This window comes from Dermacentor variabilis, chromosome 10 (assembly GCF_050947875.1).
Source record: "Dermacentor variabilis isolate Ectoservices chromosome 10, ASM5094787v1, whole genome shotgun sequence".
In the NCBI taxonomy this organism is placed as follows: domain Eukaryota; kingdom Metazoa; phylum Arthropoda; class Arachnida; order Ixodida; family Ixodidae; genus Dermacentor; species Dermacentor variabilis.
Window position 1 is genome coordinate 6,649,649 of NC_134577.1, and position 19,647 is coordinate 6,669,295.

The following is a 19,647-nucleotide window of genomic DNA, read 5'->3' on the forward strand; positions in this document are numbered from 1 at the left end:
AACCTCCTCTGACCTTTTAATATTGCTGCAGAAATTGGGTCATGCATACACCACAGATAATGCAGGACAAAACCTTGCAGAGACAGCATTCAGTTACTGGCTGCACTAAGGTGCAGCTGGATTCTCTCATGATGTATCATATCTCGTTTATTGTGGGAGTGTCGGCATTTTCTTTGAACAGACCATAAATTAATGTTGCAGCACTTACTGCAGAAGGTCCCTTTAGTAGTCGGAAGGCTAGTTGGTATTCTGTGGGATTGAGGGAAGCATGCAGTTTTGGAGCAGTGCATGATGGAGCTGTGTTGTGTGGCCCTCATGTGCAGATCCTGTTCTGCACACTCAACACGCACAAGGTGGACATGAGTCGTCTTCTGGGTGGCCAAATCGGGCTGGACGATTTCATCTTTGTGCACCGTCGAGGCCAGCCAAAGGAAGTTGAGGTGCTCAAGGGGGAAGATTCTTTGGGTCTCACCATAACTGACAATGGGGCAGGCCTGGCGTTCATCAAGCGAATCAAGGAGGGCTCCCTCATGGACCGCATTGGGTTTGTGCAGGTGAGCATTCAGGCATGTGTGGAATACATTTGTTGCTTGGCCTTGTCATGAAGTGGAGGATGAGTTTCATTTTCCCCAAGCTATGAAATGTTTAGAATGCAGTAGAATTATCTTCTTTTTCCGCATTGGACATTCTTTCTATACTGATTCGATGATCAAGCAATGATAGAAGTTGTCTCCTTGTTTTCGACTGGCCTAGTTAAGCTATACGGACGGACGGAAAAAACTTTAATGGAAAAAGGACCTGCGAGGTTGCCAGCCCGGGCTCAGGCCACCCGGGCATTGTGTGCGGTGAGGCATAGCCTTTCCACCGCTGCCCGGGCCCGCTGGATAGCCCATAATTGGTCGTGTAGTTCTGAGCTAGTCAGAGCGCTTAGCCATCGCTCCTCGAGAAGGTCCGGTTCTATCTTGTCCTCTACGTATACTGAACTGATCTGTGTGCACTGCCACAAGATGTGTGCCATGTCTGCGTGTTCATGTTTGCAGAGCTTGCAGCTTGCGTCTGGATATTGTGTTGAATTTATTCTGTTTAAGTGGACTGGGTTTTGGAACGTTCTGGTTTGCAATCTTCTCCAATCTGTTTCTTGCGACCTGTCGAGTTGTTTGTGGGGTTGTGGGTATGCTTCTCTTTGTTTCGTGTAGTGTGTCAGTATGTCGTGGTACGTGACCAGTCTGTCCCTGTCGTCTTTTATCGCTTCTTCGTCGTCGTCGCCTCCTCCGTCTTCTCCATCGCCTCCGCCGCAATCCTTCTCCCTTCCCCGGGGGTTGCGGGGTGTTGGGCCGTCACTGTCCGTGCCGCGGTGGGTTAGTTTTCGCGCGACTCGGTGGGCCTTCTCGTTGAGGTTGGGAGGGGCATTCATGGTAACTTCTCCCATATGTGCCGGGATCCATTTGAGGTATTTGGGTGTAATTGTGCCGTTCTTAAAGTCTTCTGCTCTGTGGTTCAGGATTTTGGCCGCCTCGGTGGAGACCCAGCCCTTTGTGAAATTCCTAATAGCCGTCTTGGAGTCGCTGATTATTGTTCTGTATTGTTGCCGACCGCTGATTATAGCCAATGCGATTGCCATTTCTTCCGCTGCCTCCGACGATTTAGTCCTTACGGAGCCCGCAGTCACGGTCTTTCCTTTCGTGCATACGACCGCCATTGCGAAGAGGGAGTTACCTTTGTCAGCGCCGACACCACCATTGTCGTCCCTGTGTCGGGGGTACCGCGCGGCGTCTACGAAGAGCTATACTCTTCTGGAAGTCTGCTGCCAGTGCTGATGCAAACACATACACTAGGCACACAGCATTAAAAGGGCCCGGTAGCATTGTTTTTGGGTCACTATATTTGCTCTAGATCTATTCTCAGTAAGTCAAGAACACAGAACAAAAGGGGTAATGAAAATTGACTGACACAAACCCAAGTTATCGGTCACAAAATTCAATATACAAGCAAAATGAGTTCCCCTCCACCTGGATTTTCGCATCCTTAAGGTGCACATTTCACTTTCCCATAACATCATGTGGGGCCACCTGATAGCAGCATGGCTTTAGCGAAAGTATGCACAACATGGTTGTCAAGCCTGTTCAGCATGTTGATGGCATTCGAAGGCGTTCCCAGGGGCTTCGTGATCAAGCGGCATGCGGTCTAATCTCGGAGGCCATGACATCACTTTTATAGTTTAAACAATTTCTGCGTGGTGGCTGTTTGTGTGCCAGAGTGCTCAGCATGTGATGTGTCGTTCCCGTGGTTGCAATACTTCACCCATGGTTCTGTAATACTTAAAAGGGTTGTAAAACGTAATGCAGTGTTTTTTTTTCTGCAGTACTCACAATTATCTGCAAAAGTAAATCAGACATCATATTTTTAACCAATCATCATAGTGGCACTCTTGCTTGTAATTACCTGTCTTCGAAGTACACAAAATCGCTGTATCTAGGCAGTGCCATCAGTGCCATTCAAAACTCTTTCCCTGATGCATTGCTGGGCCCCTTTAAGTGCTCCTGTCTTTCGGCAATAGATCATTGGCAGCAGTGTGCATGACTTTGTAGTAACTGCCAACAAGCTCATCAAAATTCACCACTTATCTTTCGTGTCAATGACTTCAACTCAATTGCATGTTCTAGTTGTTGAACTGATTGGCCTCAGGGCATGTTCGTTTGGTTTGGAAAATTAGGTGTAAAAAAAACTGACACATGATGAACAAGGATAACACAGGCAAAGATCTTAGCAGATTGCACCGCACCAAACAATTGTACCACCATGCAAAAATCTTTAGCAGATGATCATAATGCCTGCAGCTAAATAAATGTACGTATTGTGGAAGTTTCTGTGTATGTGTTGTTCACTCTGGTCATGCTTCTACACATGGGTATTCTCAGCCTTGAATATGTAGCAATTGACAGTGCCATCTTTTTCACTTGGCAGGTTGGTGACCACATAGAGCGCATCGATGACAGAAGCATGGTCAACTGCCGCCATTATGAGGTAGCAAAAGCGCTCAAGGAGATAAAGAAGGGCTCCACATTCACACTTCGCCTCGTTGAACCTCTCAAGGCTGGTTTTTGTGAGTTGCTGCAAGGTTGTGGCCTGCTAGTTTCTCATGACTTTTATTTCTAACAGATTATTGCATAATGCATATCCTACTGCCACATTGCGCAATCTTCTGCGTCTGTGTAAGGCAATGTCAGAATGCTTAGAAAAGCTTTCAAAAATTGAAAACTGCGGGAAAGCTTAAATACTTGACAGCTTAAGAGATCATAGCTGTGCTTATCGCTCACTCAATTGCGGAATGTGGCGCATTCTTGCAGGCTGCATGCTTAGGCAGTAAAGTGTTCAAGCTTTCTTGCATCTTTGCATTGTTAAAAATTTGGGAGTGGGCACCAGTGAGCATGCACATTGCTAAAGCTAAACCAAAGGCTGTGGACTTGTCAACCAGGTATAGTAATGCAGTCACCTTCTTCTTCTGGGACTCAGCTTTTCGTTGCCACTTTATATTTTATTAACCTGTTCTCATCATACAAGATGTGGACGTGCTCGGCAAGGTGCGCTGCACTGACCACGGGATGGTAAGAACTCGAATTAGCCTAGACCTGAGGAGGGAACGGAAGAAACTGGTACATAAGAAGCCGATATATGAGTTAGCGGTAAGATGGAAAATAGAGGAATTCCAGATCAAGCTACAGAACAGGTATTCGGCTTTAACTGAGGAAGAGGACCTTAGTGTTGAAGCAATGAACGACAATCTTGTGGGCATCATTGAGGAGTGTGCAATGGAAGTCGGTGGCAACTCCGTTAGGCAGGATACCAGTAAACTATCGCAGGAGACGAAAGATCTGATCAAGAAACGCCAATGTATGAAAGCCTCTAACCCTACAGCTGGAATAGAACTGGCAGAACTTTCGAAGTTAATCAACAAGCGTAAGACAGCTGACATAAGGAAGTATAATATGGATAGAATTGAACGTGCTCTCAGGAATGAAGGTAGCCTGAAAGCAGTGAAGAAGAAACTAGGAATTGGCAAAAATCAGATGTATGCGTTAAGAGACAAAGCCGGCAATATCATTACTAATATGGATGAGATAATTCAAGTGGCTGAGGAGTTCTACAGAGATTTATACAGTACCAGTAGCACCCACGACGATAATGGAAGAGAAAATAGTCTAGAGGAATTCGAAAATCCCAAAGGTAACGCCGGAAGAAGTAAAGAAAGCCTTGGGAAATATGCAAAGGGGGAAGGCAGCTGGGGAGGATCAGGTAACAGCAGATTTGTTGAAGGATGGTGGACAGATTGTTCTAGAAAAACTGGCCACCCTGTATACGCAATGTCTCATGTCCTCGACCGTATCGGAATCTTGGAAGAATGCTAACATAATCCTAATCCATAAGAAAGGGGACGCCAAAGACTTGAAAAGTTATAGACCGATCAGCTTACTGTCAGTTGCTTACAAAGTATTTACTAAGATAATCGCAAATAGAATCAGGAACACCTTAGACTTCTGTCTACCAAAGGACCAGGCAGGATTCCATAAAGGATACTCAACAATAGACCATATTCACACTATCAATCAGGTGATAGAGAAATGTGCGGAATATAACCAACCCTTATATATAGCTTTCATTGATTACGAGAAAGCATTTGATTCTGTCGAAACCTCAGCAGTCATGGAGGCATTACGGAACCAGGGTGTAGGAGAGCCGTATGTAAAAATACTGAAAGATACCTATAGCGGCTCCACAGCCACCATAGTCCTCCATAAAGAAAGCGATAAAATCCCAATAAAGAAAGGTGTCAGGCAGGGAGATACGATCTCTCCAATGCTATTCGCAGTGTGTTTACAGGAGGTATTCAGAGACCTGGATTGGGAAGAATTGGGGATAAAAGTTAATGGTGAATACCTTAGTAACTTGTGATTCGCTGATGATATTGCCTTGCTTAGTAACTCAGGGGACCAATTGCAATGCATGCTCACTGACCTGGAGAGTCAAAGCAGAAGAGTGGGTCTAAAAATTAATCTGCAGAGAACTAAAGTAATGTTCAACAGTCTCGGAAGAGAACAGCAATTTACAATAGGTAGCGAGGCATTGGAAGTGGTAAGGGAATACATCTACTTAGGGCAGATAGTGACGGCGGATCCGGATCATGAGACGGAAATAATCAGAAGAATAAGAATGGGCTGGGGTGCGTTTGGCAGGCATTCTCAGATCATGAACAGCAGGTTGCCATTATCCCTCTAGAGAAAAGTGTATAACAGCTGTGTCTTACCAGTACTCACCTACGGGGTAGAAACCTGGAGGCTTAAGAAAAGGGTTCTACTCAAATTGAGGACGACGCAACGAGCTATAGAAAGAAGAATGATAGGTGTAACGTTAAGGGATAAGAAAAGAGCAGATTGGGTGAGGGAACAAATGCGAGTTAATGACATCTTAGTTGAAATCAAGAAAAAGAAATGGGCATGGGCAGGACATGTAATGAGGAGGGAAGATAACCGATGGTCATTAAAAGTTACGGACTGGATTCCAAGGGAAGGGAAGCGTAGCAGGGGGTGGCAGAAAGTTAGGTGGGCGGATGAGATTAAGAAGTTTGCAGGGACGACATGGCCACAATTAGTACATGACCGGGGTTGTTGGAGAAGCATGGAAGAGGCCTTTGCCCTGCTGTGGGCGTAACCAGGCTGATGATGATGATGATGATGAACCTGTTCTGCCCTGTAATGAAATGATTTGCCAAGATTTGATAGTGGCAGTGTGTGTTTAGAGAGGAAATCTTTGCATGCTTTTCTTTGCTTCATCATTGTGACAAGAGAATTATAGGGGACGACTAACTAGAAATTCAGCTCAAATGGGAGCAGGCAAGCTGCAAAATGAATTTGACATCAATAAAGATTTTTTTTCTTGCCGTTTGGCTAGAATACAAAAAATAGAGAAGTGTACATGGTTCTATTATTCATTCATGACCATTGAAACAATGAATTAAATAAATAAATTTGTGCAGTTTCAAATATGTACCTAAGTTTTGTGTTATTACATTCTAAGGATTGATAATTATGATGAAAAGAAACACATGAAGGGGAACTCAAGGAGTAAGATTCAGTTGAGAATGCTAATGTAAAAAATGCATTTGTGTGCACAGCTTGGCATTCACAATGAAGAGATAATTTAAACACTTCAATGCACAAGGGGTTCTTTTTGCATCCACTGAATGAGGAAGTCTGAAGTCAGGCCCTCATTAGTCATGGCTAAGGGTTTTTCTTTGCTAAAGTAACCACAGCTGAGGTTGACAGTGCTGTATTTGTTTCTTTGCTTTAATCAAGTAGTTGGGAAGCTATTGGGTGAGGCGAAGCTGGGGAATTAACCAAAATGTTTCCTTGGAAGACCTTCCTGCTGGGCTTGTTGGTGCTGCTTGTCAAAGTGAATACTGGTGCAATAGGACACAAGGAGAAGCACTACAACATAGTTTCTAAATACATAACCTAGAGGGAAATCTGGCACTAGTGCCTATGTGGGCTTCTTCAGTACTTCAACTAGTACTACGAGAATGATAGGAAGTGTCTAAACTTTGTCCTCCTAGTTTCAGGCAGCCTTGTGGATTCTTATGTCAATGTTCACACTTATCTTTCATTGCAAAATGGTTGTATGGCAATTATTCGCATCACTTAAGCGCTAATTATTACCATTCAATATTTTTTCGGACATTACAAGCAAGAGCAGTTATCTAGAATAGTCTTCTAAAAATATGTGTGCATGGTGAGTGTTACATCACCTAGATTAAGTGATGTGCATCGTTGAAGATTTAATTCATGTATGGTACTTATATGTGGGAATTAAATTTTTACCATAGTTAAAACACCTGTATGAAATGTTATGAGCAGCACATCTGAACCACAAAGGACAATAAAAGAAGGTGTACTGTATTGAACATCTTGAACAAATTCATGTACCCCCATGATACCTGTGAAGGCTCAGCAATTGCAGCAACAGATTTACCTCTAATAAAGGTAGTATGAAACCCTATTCTCAACAGGAATGAAGCAGGACAAGACTTGTATTCAAAGTGATGGGAAGCATGCTGAATTGAAATACTACTAAAGATTTCAGGCGTGATATGCTTTACATTTGTTGTCTTATGGAACGGCAGTTGTTCACTTGTGTGCATACCAATTCAACATGTCAGATCTTGTAATAATTGAGGCCTACTTTATTGTTTGTGATGTACACAGCCCACATAGGACCTCGGAGTGGAGCAACGGCTGGTCAGGCGAAAAACAAAGGGGCCCTTGGGTCTGGCAAGGAGACCCTGCGGTTGCGTTCCAAGGGTCCTGCCACTGTGGAGAAAGCTGTGAGTTTCCCACTCTGACTCCAAAGACATTTTGGCTAATTGGGTAGCACTGTGTCATGACTGTTTTGGTGTGTGAATTCACACCTTGTTTGATAGGAAGCTGCAGCATTGAAGGTTACACACTGTTTATTTAGGACGGTAGTATATGGCTCACTATTTCTGGTTGATTTCTTGGAATATCCTTATGAGGAAGCGTTAGCTTGGGCCCAACTCTGACACGCCCTATTCAAATATGTGCAATACGTAAAAATGCTTTTTTGAAATAACCCCTGGACCGATTTTAATGAAATTTGTTGCATTTGAGAGAGAAAGTTAAATTCTAGTAACTCTTCGAAGTGGAATTTCGATTTAGGGCCTGAATTTTGTTTAAAAATTTTAAAGAATTTGCAAGTTTGAAAAGAATAGACGCACGGAGTTTATAAATTAATAGCTCGGCATGAAGAACAAATATCGTGGTTCTGTAAACGGCATCCATTAGATCACTCAAAGCAGACAACTTCTGTCTGTCAATTTATATCATACTTCAATTTGTTACGTTTGTGTACAAGGGTTTTATTTATTTATTTATTTAGGAATACTGCAGGCCTTAAGAGGCCCCCCAGGCAGGAGCGGAAAGGTACATACAAAAAAAGAAAACACAATAGATTTATGAAGGAGTAAAAAAAAAAAAAGCTCCGGAAAAAATGTAATAGAAAGTACAATTGCATAATGAGTAAAGCACCTAAATAATGCATAGAGAGTGGCAGATACAAATTGAAATGCTGTTTCACAAGCACAATTTCAAAGCACTGGAAATGTAATAGAAAAAAAGAGGGGTGCATAATTCAGAATTACTACAATGCATAAATCAATAAATATTGCACAATGATACAAATTGAAACGAGATTTCGTAAGAACAAGCACTAATATTAGATAGTAACAGACGCTATTGAGTCAGTGCTGAGAAGTTTGTTATAAGGTAAGCAGTTCCATTCCATTACTGTGCAAGGGAAAAAGGAATACATAAAGACGTTTGTTCTACCATTATAAGGCATTAATGAGGCAGCGTGGTGATGTCTTGTTCGGCGGGCAGTAAGGGGTGTTACGAAAGGTTCGGGAGAAAGATATAGTTTATTGTTACTCAGTAAGAAGAGAAATTTAAGCCTGTGAATTTTTCTTCTTAGTTGCAAAGACTGAGTATTGTGTTCAGCCATTAACTGACTTGGGGAATCACTTGAGCAATATTTAGAGAAGATGAACCTTACTGCTTTACGTTGTGTTATTTCTAGCGAATCTATGTTAGCTTTAGTATAGGGATCCCATACAATAGCTGCATACTCGAGTTTAGGACGGACAAGAGAGGTGTAGGCGATAAGACACGTTTCAGAAGGAGCGTGTTTTAATTTATGCTTGAGGTAGCAAAGCTTCTTAAAAGCTGAGTCGCAAAGATGGGAGATGTGCGAGTTCCAGCTAAGGTTACTGGCTATTGTAACACCGAGGTACTTATATTCATTCACCTTCGTAAGAGGTTTGGATGCTAGGCTATAGGTAAAAGACAATTAATTTTTCTAGTGATCTTCATAAATACTGTTTTATCAATGTCAAGCTGCATATCCCAGCGCGCACACCAAGCTAGTATGTCTTGAAGGTTAGAGTTTAGAATAACTTGATCTTGTTGGCAAGTGATCTCATTAAAGAGGAGACAGTCATCAGAAAATAGCTTGAGTTGTACGGGTTGAGTAACAGTGTCTACAATGTCATTAATATATATGTTAAATAATAATGGTCCAAGAACACTACCCTGGGACACACCAGAAGTGACAGGAAGGGTGCTGGAAGAGCAGTTATCAACTACTACGAATTGCGTACTGTTAGAAAGATAAGCGCGAATCCAATTTACGAGATGTGAAGGAATATTGAGATGTTCAAGTTTTTCTATTAGCTTTGCGTGCGATACAAGATCAAATGCTTTCCTGAAGTCCAAAAATATGATGTCAGTTTGCCCTGATTTGTCAGTAGTGCTAGCGAGACTGTGAATTACAGTGGTTAATTGGGTTACAGTGGAGAAGCCCTTTCGAAAACCATGCTGCATAGGAGATAGAATGGCTCTATCATCGAGAAATTTATTGATTTCAGAAGCAATAATATGTTCTAAAAGTTTGCAACAAGATGAGGTTAGTGAAATGGGAGAGTAGTTTCCCACTAGTGATGGATCGCCTGTTTTTAGTATCGGAACAATACGAGCAGAAAGCCAGTCATTAGGAAGCACCGCTGATGAAAGGCATGCACGAAAGATAATTACGAGAAAGCAAGATAGCATTTCAGCATACCTGTGAAGAAACATGTTTGATAGGTTATCAGGCTCAGGAGATGATTTTGTTTTAATATTCAGAAGCATAGAAAAGACGCCAGACAAAGAAATAAAACTAAAATCATCGTTGTGTGCTACGCCAGTCACACAAGGGGAAACGGGCGAGTTCGAAAAGACACTGCTAAAATAAGCATTGAAGTGAACAGCGACCCGCCGTGGTTGCTCAGTGGCTATGGTGTTGGGCTGCTGAGCACGAGGTCGCGGGATCGAATCCCGGCCACGGCGGCCGCATTTCGATGGGGGCGAAATGCGAAAACACCCGTGTGCTTAGATTTAGGTGCACGTTAAAGAACCCCAGGTGGTCAAAATTTCCGGAGTCCTCCACTACGGCGTGCCTCATAATCAGAAAGTGGTTTTGGCACGTAAAACCCCAAATATTATTATTATTAAGTGAACAGCGATATCTTGTTTAGCGACGACAGCATTGCCCTCATGCATAATACGGTCAACTGATTCACTTTTTTTACTAAGATAACCCCAAAACTTGGAAGGAGCAGTTCTGATGAAGTTAGGAAGGGTGAACTGTAGAACCTGTATTTCCATATTGCTGAATCTTTTTTTAGGTTCAGGTGTAACATATAAATTTTGTCCGCTTTAGATGAACTATTAGATGCAATTCACAGAATTATGCTAGAATTTTTCATTGCTGAGTTACAGAGTTGTAGAATTGATAGTTTCGTTTTCTGAAAATTGTTGATTTTTGCCACTTTTTAATAAAAAATTGACGATGTAAATAAAAAATTTGAAACCAACAGTGACTAGATTTTAAGTTCTTCTTTTAAATGCAACAAACCTCTTCAATTTTGGTGCGGTGGTTGCCGAGAGAAACCAACTCTCCTGTTACATGTATTCACATAGGAGCACCTCAGCCAAAGGGCATTATTACACTGCTGTTCATTCAACTGTCTTGTGCAAGTAGCACATGTATGACAACAAATGCCCATAAGCAAATTGGCAACCCTAGTGTTGTATGCTGCACGGATAAACTCCACTAAAATGTGCAGAACAGAAATGCTCAGCACAAAAAAAAAAAAAAAAAAAAGAAGACAAAGAAAAAAAGAAAATGCCTGTGAAATATAGCAGAGCTTGGAAGATGGTACTGAAGCAAATAATGACATGAATAAGACATGTAAGGCAGTGCCTAAACTATTACATCTTATGATCCACCAAAATGAAACATTGCCCTGAACCTACAGCTTCCTTCCTGCCTTTTGTGTGACCAAAAGCTTTTAAATTTAATTACGTGGACACTCAAGTGGCAGTCCAACATTATTTGTCAGCAAATGTTGTTCGAGTTACGAATCAACCAAAGGGCAACATCCCTTTTTGCTTTGGTTTTTACACATTCAGAGGCCCCTTATGACTCTGTTCTGTGTCTAGCAAAGCCATGGGAGATGAGACACACTTTGGAAAATGCTTACGCTAGACATTAGTTGAATACTGCAAATTATAACGAACATGAGCTGTACTGGCCAAAGTATTTATGCACAATTTCCTAAAAACAAATGTTGCATCTATGAATATATGGATAGCCATATGACTGAAGTAAATATTTTATTCTGGATCAACACATTTATTTACAGCCACTAGTGTCACCACTGTCACGCTAACCTGTCTAAAAGAAGGCTGAAATTAATCCTTACTAGGCATGACTGCAACTTTCCATTTGCAACTCATGCCTACCCCTTATTGTTGAACATACCTGCACATAAATATGTGTGTGTGAGTGCATGAACCTGCTACGCAAGACTGTCCGACCTTTTTGTGTCAATGCAACCATTTTATCGTGAGCTCTTTTGTGCAAATAAGTCGTCAGGTTGATGCAGTGAACATTGTTTTTGTTTTAAGCCTTATTGTACTTATTTCCTTATTTCATTTATTCCTTTCAATGCCTTCGGGCCTTAAAGGCCCGAAGGCATTGCATGAGGCAGGGGAAAATACGGGATAGTACAACTGTTTTGTAAAAAAAGAAATACTTAGTATGGGTAATTACAGCAATGATGACAGTAACTATACCAGAGTAAGTAGGTAGCTATACCAGAGTAGGTAGGTAGGTAATTCACACATTATGTGCTATTTTTGTATAGAAGCATACACAGAATAAAGAAATACAGTAATTATACACTAGTAAGTATATAATTGAAGCATATAACAATCATGCAAAAAACTGAGGAAATGTGAATTTGTAAAGTAATGGTTTCATTAAAAAAAGAAGAAATAACGATTGTGTCTGCTAGCAATTTAGCTGTGTTCATGCAAGTTTTCATTGATTTCTTTGTCTTCACAATTTAAATGTGGAACAACTTATATGCTTCATTGTAGACGGGATCACTTGAACCTCTGTAGAGAAATTACCTTGCTCCTTTATATGGCTTGAGTGTTGTACGCAAATGTTGCTGCATGCACCCGCTAATAAGTTTTCTCAAGCCTGAGATAAAAAAATATCTAAACCCAATATAAATAATTATCACTGACACCGAATCCTTTAGAAGCGCAAGGTTATGGCGGCAGTGCAAGCAATGCACTTGTCTGTAAGAAAGTGGAATAATACCAATGAAATCGTCCTTCATATCTGATTCGTGTTCTTACCTACCAACTCTCCCAAATTTTCCATAGTCTTTATGAATTTGGGCTAGTTCTACAACTCTAATGTTGCGCAAATTTTCATAAAAAATTGTTTGTGAAAATGTTTTCATGGAATCGAGAGATGCGGTGGCATAAGATTGCAAGAAAAAAAGAAACAGTAAAAAATATCTGGTTGCGTGTGCATTATCTTGTGGTGGCGCAAAACGCCATATACGAGAGGGGTTACCTATTTTGAGCAGCTGTACTGAGACAAGTTCCTGAAGGACATGAAATCGACAGCAACCAACTGACATATAAAAAAAAAATGTGTTTTGCTTGTCAGTCTCTTCTGTTTTCAGTTTGCTGCTGCTTGTGTGCTTCATTTAAAGATAAATAATTGTTAATAATGTCTTTGTATATGTGTTCCATAAACGGTGATTGTTCAGGGCAAACTTCAAAAAATGCATCCCACTCCCCCCCCCCCCCTTCCCTGGTGTTATGTCCACAAGATTGTTACTAATTTTAATGCTGGCAGGTATGCTTGTTAACTACTAATAAAATATTTATTTATTTATTTATTTAAAAATACCTTACAGGCCTCAAAGTGAGGCATTGAGTAAGAGGGGCAGTACATAGAAAATACATAGAATACAAGACATCTATAAACCGTATTTGTTTACAACCTACAACCACAAGTACAACTGAGATGAAAAAAGAATTATTTAGTTCACGATTCACTAGGGAAAAGAAGAAACATAAAAAACATAATATAATAACAAGGAATAAATCACACAGATTGTTTTCAGTGAAGTCGTGTAATTAATAAGACAATAGTGTTGAACACTAATAATGAAAAACAATTGTTGAAGATTTCAGTACTTGCATTTTTTTGTTGTGTTGCACATAATTGCAGCCTAGGCAAGTTTTAATTGGAGCCACTGGCAGCAAATCTGCATTAAGGGCTTCATTGTGTACTTTGTTTTTTTATGCACAGCCTGACAATGTGATCCAGGCAGCAGTGGACAAGATTAATGCTCTTCTTGAGTCTTACATGGGTATCAACGACTCCGAACTGGGTAATGAAATTTTTTTGTTTCCAGATGCTGTCAAAAGCACATTACACATTCTACAGTATCTACCTCAGTCATTAAATTTCAACAAACTAAAAACTCGGAGTAGTCATCTTGTTCTCAAATGTTTTGTCTTAGGCAAGCTTGTTCATGACTACTTTTGGTGAAGTACAGGGCAGACAGTTAGGAGGTTAAAGAGCATGTGTGTGCAGTGTTTCAACTAGTTACATGTTGATGGGTATCACCAGCATAATTAAATGGGAGCACATCAATGCATTATTTTTGTCGTGGTGATATGGCATGTCACTGGTGCATAAGTGGTTGGTAAATGTGTTGCAGCACTGAAACACCATTTCCAAACTTGAACCACACTGGTGTCATTAACATTAGCAAACATCGAAATGAAATGGTGTGTTTTTGTAGTATGTATATGCATTTCAGCTTGTTTGCGCCTCTGCGTAGGCTTGTACTGTTGAAACCCACTCGCATGAACAATGCTAAATCACATTCTTTGCACTATATAATGTGCAGGTGTGTGATACATGGGATTGGCATGTTGGCTTGCAATCTGTGAGCCAGCCAAGTGATGCCATTGGCTTTTAAATGCACACGTGCATCCACAATGTGCTGCTTCAAGCTGCTCTTGCTGCCTATACCCTTTCTAAGAGAATACACATTTTGAGCTTTTGAGCGAACAAATATTCACTTTGGTGTAACTGATCTTATCTCAGTTACAGTTGGTTTTGTTATAGCAGTAGAGTACACATTAAAATAAAGCGTCACCATCCAAATTTTAATTTACTCAGCTATACCCAATAATAAAATATATCCACGCTTGTTATGTCGAAGTTTGACTGTAATCTATTATTGTGCTGCATCATGCTCTATGACTAGAGGTACAATAATTTTTTGTTATAGTACACACTGTACCATAGTTTGCGGATAGCACAAGCTAAACTTCCATGCAGCTAGGTAGCAATGGTTGTAACATAGACTTGTACATTGGATATTTTTTTTCATTCTAAAAACCTCAAAAATAGATTTAGTGCTCATAATAGTATTTTCTAACTTATTTTGCAATAATATTGCATTATTTGGTCTTCATCATTTGGTAAAACACCTGGCATTGTTGTTTACTCAGGTTATCCAGAATTCTTGTTGCCAATAGGTAAAAGCCAGCTTATGTCTCTGTAGCACCTTTCTTTTCCGATGGTAAGGTTTGCATATGACACTGGTTTTCCATTTTTCCTCATTGAACTGAACAAGCAAAGATGCCAAATGTTCTGCAATGCAGTATGGGCTAAAAATGCATCCTTATGAAACTTGAGAAAAAAAAAAGCGCTGGTAGAACAGTTGCTAGAATAAGAATAGGTCCCTCTATGAGCAGACTTGTATTCAATTACAGGCTGGCTGTGTGCTGTGACCATAAAGGAATTCAGGTTTTCTAGGGTTCCAAAGACTTTTCTTAGAGCCTGTTTCAAACACTTATGTTTAAACTGCAAACTTCTCCGTACAGCTACTCAAATCTGGGAACTTGGTTGCGAGAGGCCCAACCCACATGAATTTGTGACTGCGGTGGCCGATTCTGACCTGGATGCGTTCGGTTTCACTGAAGACTTCCTCTTTGACATCTGGGGTGCAATCGGAGATGCACGGGCTGGCCGACTGCCACCCAAGGACCACACTGCCCGTACTGACCTCTGAGCAGTGATCTTGTGAACAGTCTTCATTGTTTTCTTTTTTTTTTTTTTTTCTTTTGAGGGAAGGGGGTGGAATGTATGTCACTTCTCGGGAACCTGTTGAGGTTATTCAAACAGCAGGTCCCAGTTCAGTGCACGAGTGAGTTAACCAATTATGACTGCTGCTGGAGTGAACTGGTCAGCTGCTTTCTGCATCAGTCTGTGAAGTCACCGTGGAAAATGTCTGCACAATGCATCGGCAGTCAAACGGAAGCCCTCCCTTCCTCCTTTGAGGGTTTATGGGATGCAAATGTCTTCTTTAGCAGACACTATGGGTCTGTGTAGCCTGATTTCCATGCAGAGCTGCGTAGTGGCTTCTCTTTATTCCCCGGCTGGTTTGTTATGATACACTGGTCCAGTGCTAGCCACCGCTGTGATTTTTATTTTCAGGTTCTTCTGTAGGCATAAAGTTCCTTTCACTTCCCAATCATGACATTCCAAGCATTGTGGTTGTGCAGATTAATTGGTGCTGCATGGTGTCGCTAATATAGTATGAGCTTTTCAGAGCACTTGTGTGATTAGAAGCTCTGGAATTGACATCCAATGACAGTTCTTACACTAGAGTGCCGAGGACTTGGTTTTTGAAGGTTTGAGACATTATTTTTTTAAATATATACATATAAGTGAACATGTACAAACACTTCCCAGTGCAATTTTGAAGGAAGATTTGCAGTCTTGAGGACTTACTGAGCTTCTAGACATAACAAACTGAAAGGAAGACCTTGTTCATCTACTTAGCATGTTCACTTGACTGAGTATTACTAAGAAAACCAACATGACAGGTTATGCAATCACACAGTTATCTGAAACAGCTCTGCCTTATACATCTATTAACAATATACAGCCTATATTTTCCGGCAGTTTACCTGCTTTGACACTCTAGAATTGTGTGTGCACAAAATGCCTTTCACTCGCATCTGGACAAACACTAAATTTTATGAGCACACTCCAGGTGCTTCCAGTCCAGCATACTGAAACTCCTACTGAAGTGACATTCCAACGGCACTTTTGAAATCTTTACACTTATTTGTTGTCTTTTTGTAGTGCTTTTTGCAACACGACTTTGTACATTAAATTTTCCTTTGCTTGCTCCCCTATCTACTGAAGTGTTGCAGTTGTGCCTGGAAGTAGCTTGAATAAATCAAGTGAATGGAGCGAGGGTGCTGTCTCGAGGCACAGCGACGCTTCTAAATCTACGTGCAAGGCATTCAGCCTAAATGCATGCACATGCTACGACCCATCCTAATCCAACAACCTGCAACATGTGCACTATTGCATATTTTTGCATGGCACCAATATATTGACCAACAGGAACAATGAACACGAAAATTAATGTATTCCTACCAAATTTTTTATCAGCACTTCAACACTATGTGCTCATGTCTTTTACTTTAGAGTGCCTTAACTTTGTTAGATACATGCAAAGCTCTTTTTATCTTTTGCTTAAGCCATTACAAATATCTGTTCCACACACACCTGACTCACTGTACTGTGCTTTGGCACTGTCATACTATGCAACGTAAGATAGATCCCTGTGTACATTTCACAGGGGTCTGCTGTCATATTTGATAACTTGCAAAGGTCACTGGCATTCAAGAAAAGAGATGCCAAATTAAATGTTCTGTCAAAGTATACAAATTGCACAGGGTGTTGTGCAAGGCAGCTATTTTCAGCATTCAAATTAATCAATTTATTTCAATGAGGATACTATCACAATATTGGCAAAAAAGAAAAAAAAACATCCTTTGCAAGCACGCCAATTATGCCTGAGAGCTGGCCTCTACAAATGAGGAAAAACATGGTAGAAACAATCATGCATGTAACTGAAAAGCAGAAAGCTTGCATTCACTGTATGAACAGAAAACTGTGCTTAATTCAAAACAGAGGATGGTGTCAAACTACACACAAGTTTGGCAAAGGAAGTAGTTATTCAGGCTAGGTGGTTCCGAATAGAACATAGTAATGAGCAAGAATGTCAAATTTCCACTGAACTGAATACTTTTGAGTGGTCTCAAACCTATCGATAGCAGTCTAGTAGACCATTTCTCGCACTGATACTTGTCTTGCGATTGTTCTTGCAGACATCCACTAGTCAGACATGGTTCTTTCTCTAAATGTGCTAGACAAGGAATGAAGACGGTAGCCATTTATACTGTGACCTTGTCTCTGAATAAACCATTTTATTTTTCAACTCTCCTGTGTTGATTGAATCAGCTTCTACCACCTTCATTTTAATACTTGGCTGGCTGAGCTCTTTGTGATCTTGCAGTGTGGACTGAATGATCCCTGACAGATACAATGATTTTCAGGCTAATATCAAAATGATAAAAAGCAATCAGCAATTTTTTCAGCTAGTGTTCAAGCAAGATAATTTTGTTCATCATTTGCCAATAAATAAAAGAATATGGTGGTTCTCAAGTGGTAATTGTCCATGAGCCATAAAAATAGAAAGAATAACCACCAGAATGACCAGCTTTGGCCCAAAGTAAACCACACTCTATGTTGGGGTTAACCTCTATTTAGAATAATTCATGCTAAAGAGAGAATGGCTAATGTATATGAGTTGGGTGTGTTCATGGCCAATATCAATTTATATTTTTCCTTGCACATAAAGAAATAATCTCATTGCGAATGTGCTGAACCAATTTGAATATTCATTATGTTCATTATTATACAACAGCATATAACTCCTATGAAAGTTATAGGGCCCCGCCTTTATTCCATACCCAATGTACTTATCTTCATGCGATTAATAAAATAATTTGAACTTTAATTAAAAAATAAGTTCCAGTGATGACGGAATTTTCTCACAAGCACTTGCAAATACGACTCATTACACTAAAGACTAACCTGCCAAGTTACTCTCTGAATAGGACATATGCTAAACTTTTGCATTAAATGCATTTCGCCAACAATGTACATGTTTCGATGTTTGTCACTATTTTCATATCTACTATGGATGTATTAGTACAGGGTTGTAGATTTGGCATGACACATTAGAAAAAGTTTAAATTTTCATCAGTTTACTTATATTTGAGGTATAAATAAGTTTTACAACAAACAGTCGTAAGAGCGTTACCTTCATTTAAAGGGACACTAAAGAGGAGAAATAATCTGATCGGTCTTGGTGGACTGCTGCTCTACAATACCAAGAAAGCCACACTTGCCATGAGCATCCGCTTGGCAAACCAGGAAAGATAGAAGAATGAAATACGAATGGCGACACCCTCTCAAAGTTCTCGCACCAGCTCACAATGATGTCATAGACTTTGAGGCCATCTGCTCTGGCCTGGTTAACTTTTCATTTGTAAAGAGGGACTACACTGTGCCTAAAGACTGAACTTGGCAAGTTGCAAGAACATTTCGTGTTCCACAGCAACCCAAATATGAGTAAAATTTGAAACTTGGGACACCACACTGATGTACTTTCTGGGGTTTAGCCAAAAAAAATGAGTTTGGCCTTCATTTTCTCCTCCATTAATTAACCCCTTACTGCAGAATTGACAAAAATACGTTTTTGAGAGATTATCTCTGATTTAGTACTTCTCTTTAGTGTCTTTTTGAATGTAACAAATATTCAGATTACTCCAGCAGTTGGCCATTGTGTATTTCTGCTTTTCCCTTGCACTGGTATTTCATACTAAATTTTAGGTGCCTCACTTTCTACAATTTTTGGCTCCTTGATCTAAATCGCTTTCTGTATTGCTAGAACAATACAGACAGTGGTCTGAGATTTCTTGCTTTTCAAGTGAGAGGTTAACTTTTAGAAGAGGTAGCGAAAGAGCTGTAGGCAGGCTGGCAGAGCTGTGCAGTGCCAAGCTCTGCCAAAACAACCTACATGAAGCATGATTGTTAAGCAGCTTTGTCATTCCTGTTTTGGTGCGTGGTTTAGTACGTTAGAGAAAGGACAGAGGAGAGACGGTGGCACTTCACCATCTCTCTCCTGTTCTTTTTTTTTTTTCACTTACTAAACCGCACGCCAAAGCAGTGTACAGCAAGCATAAGCACCAACTTTCCCAAGAAGTTATTTTGCAGATTTATAAAGTTCTGCCAATTTGACTGCATTAGAACTGTACAGGTTGTTCTACTGTTAAAGAGAACACTCTCATGTACAGCTTTTGCTTTGCTGGCACTGTAGCTGCAAGTGTGGGCTGACCCAATTCCAGTCACAACACAGGGGTGTAGATAAGTGCCAGTGCTACTAATTTCACATAATCTGGTAATAATTTAGGCGATTGTACACACGTCAGAGGGGAAAATACCACATGCTCTAGACTCATCTGTTCACTCTAGAAGTGGGCCGACCTGTACACCACCTCGGACAAAGGCTCTTCACTGCCAATAGAGCCGATAAAGAATCGTGATCCAGGGCAGCGACACTGTAACAATGCCTTTTCCCAATGATAATACCTTTCAGTGCTTCTTGTGTTCATGAGTGGTCAAGCGATGCTTCTTCCTAGGTGGAGCATCAAATGCGGCCACTTACACACGAATGCTTGAATTAGTAAAGGCAAGGCACAGAAGACCAGGACTCAAGAAGAACACAAA

General features: G+C 40.6%; 1 protein-coding gene across 2 annotated transcripts in view; it reads left to right on the plus strand.

The window, feature by feature from the left end:
• The window catches only part of kermit (PDZ domain-containing protein GIPC-like protein kermit), a 51,739-nt gene extending 34,449 nt beyond the window's left edge, over positions 1-17,290 (plus strand). The window contains exons 2-6 of one of the 2 annotated variants that reach the window (XM_075671424.1): positions 324-554; positions 2,965-3,118; positions 7,257-7,375; positions 13,285-13,366; positions 14,877-17,290. In XM_075671424.1, the coding sequence (XP_075527539.1) occupies positions 324-554; positions 2,965-3,118; positions 7,257-7,375; positions 13,285-13,366; positions 14,877-15,064 (774 nt within the window). In that variant the 3' untranslated portion in view covers positions 15,065-17,290. The remainder of the gene's footprint in view (positions 1-323; positions 555-2,964; positions 3,119-7,256; positions 7,376-13,284; positions 13,367-14,876) is intronic. The other variant, XM_075671425.1, reaches the window with a different exon arrangement.
• The last annotated feature ends 2,357 nt before the right edge of the window (positions 17,291-19,647 follow it).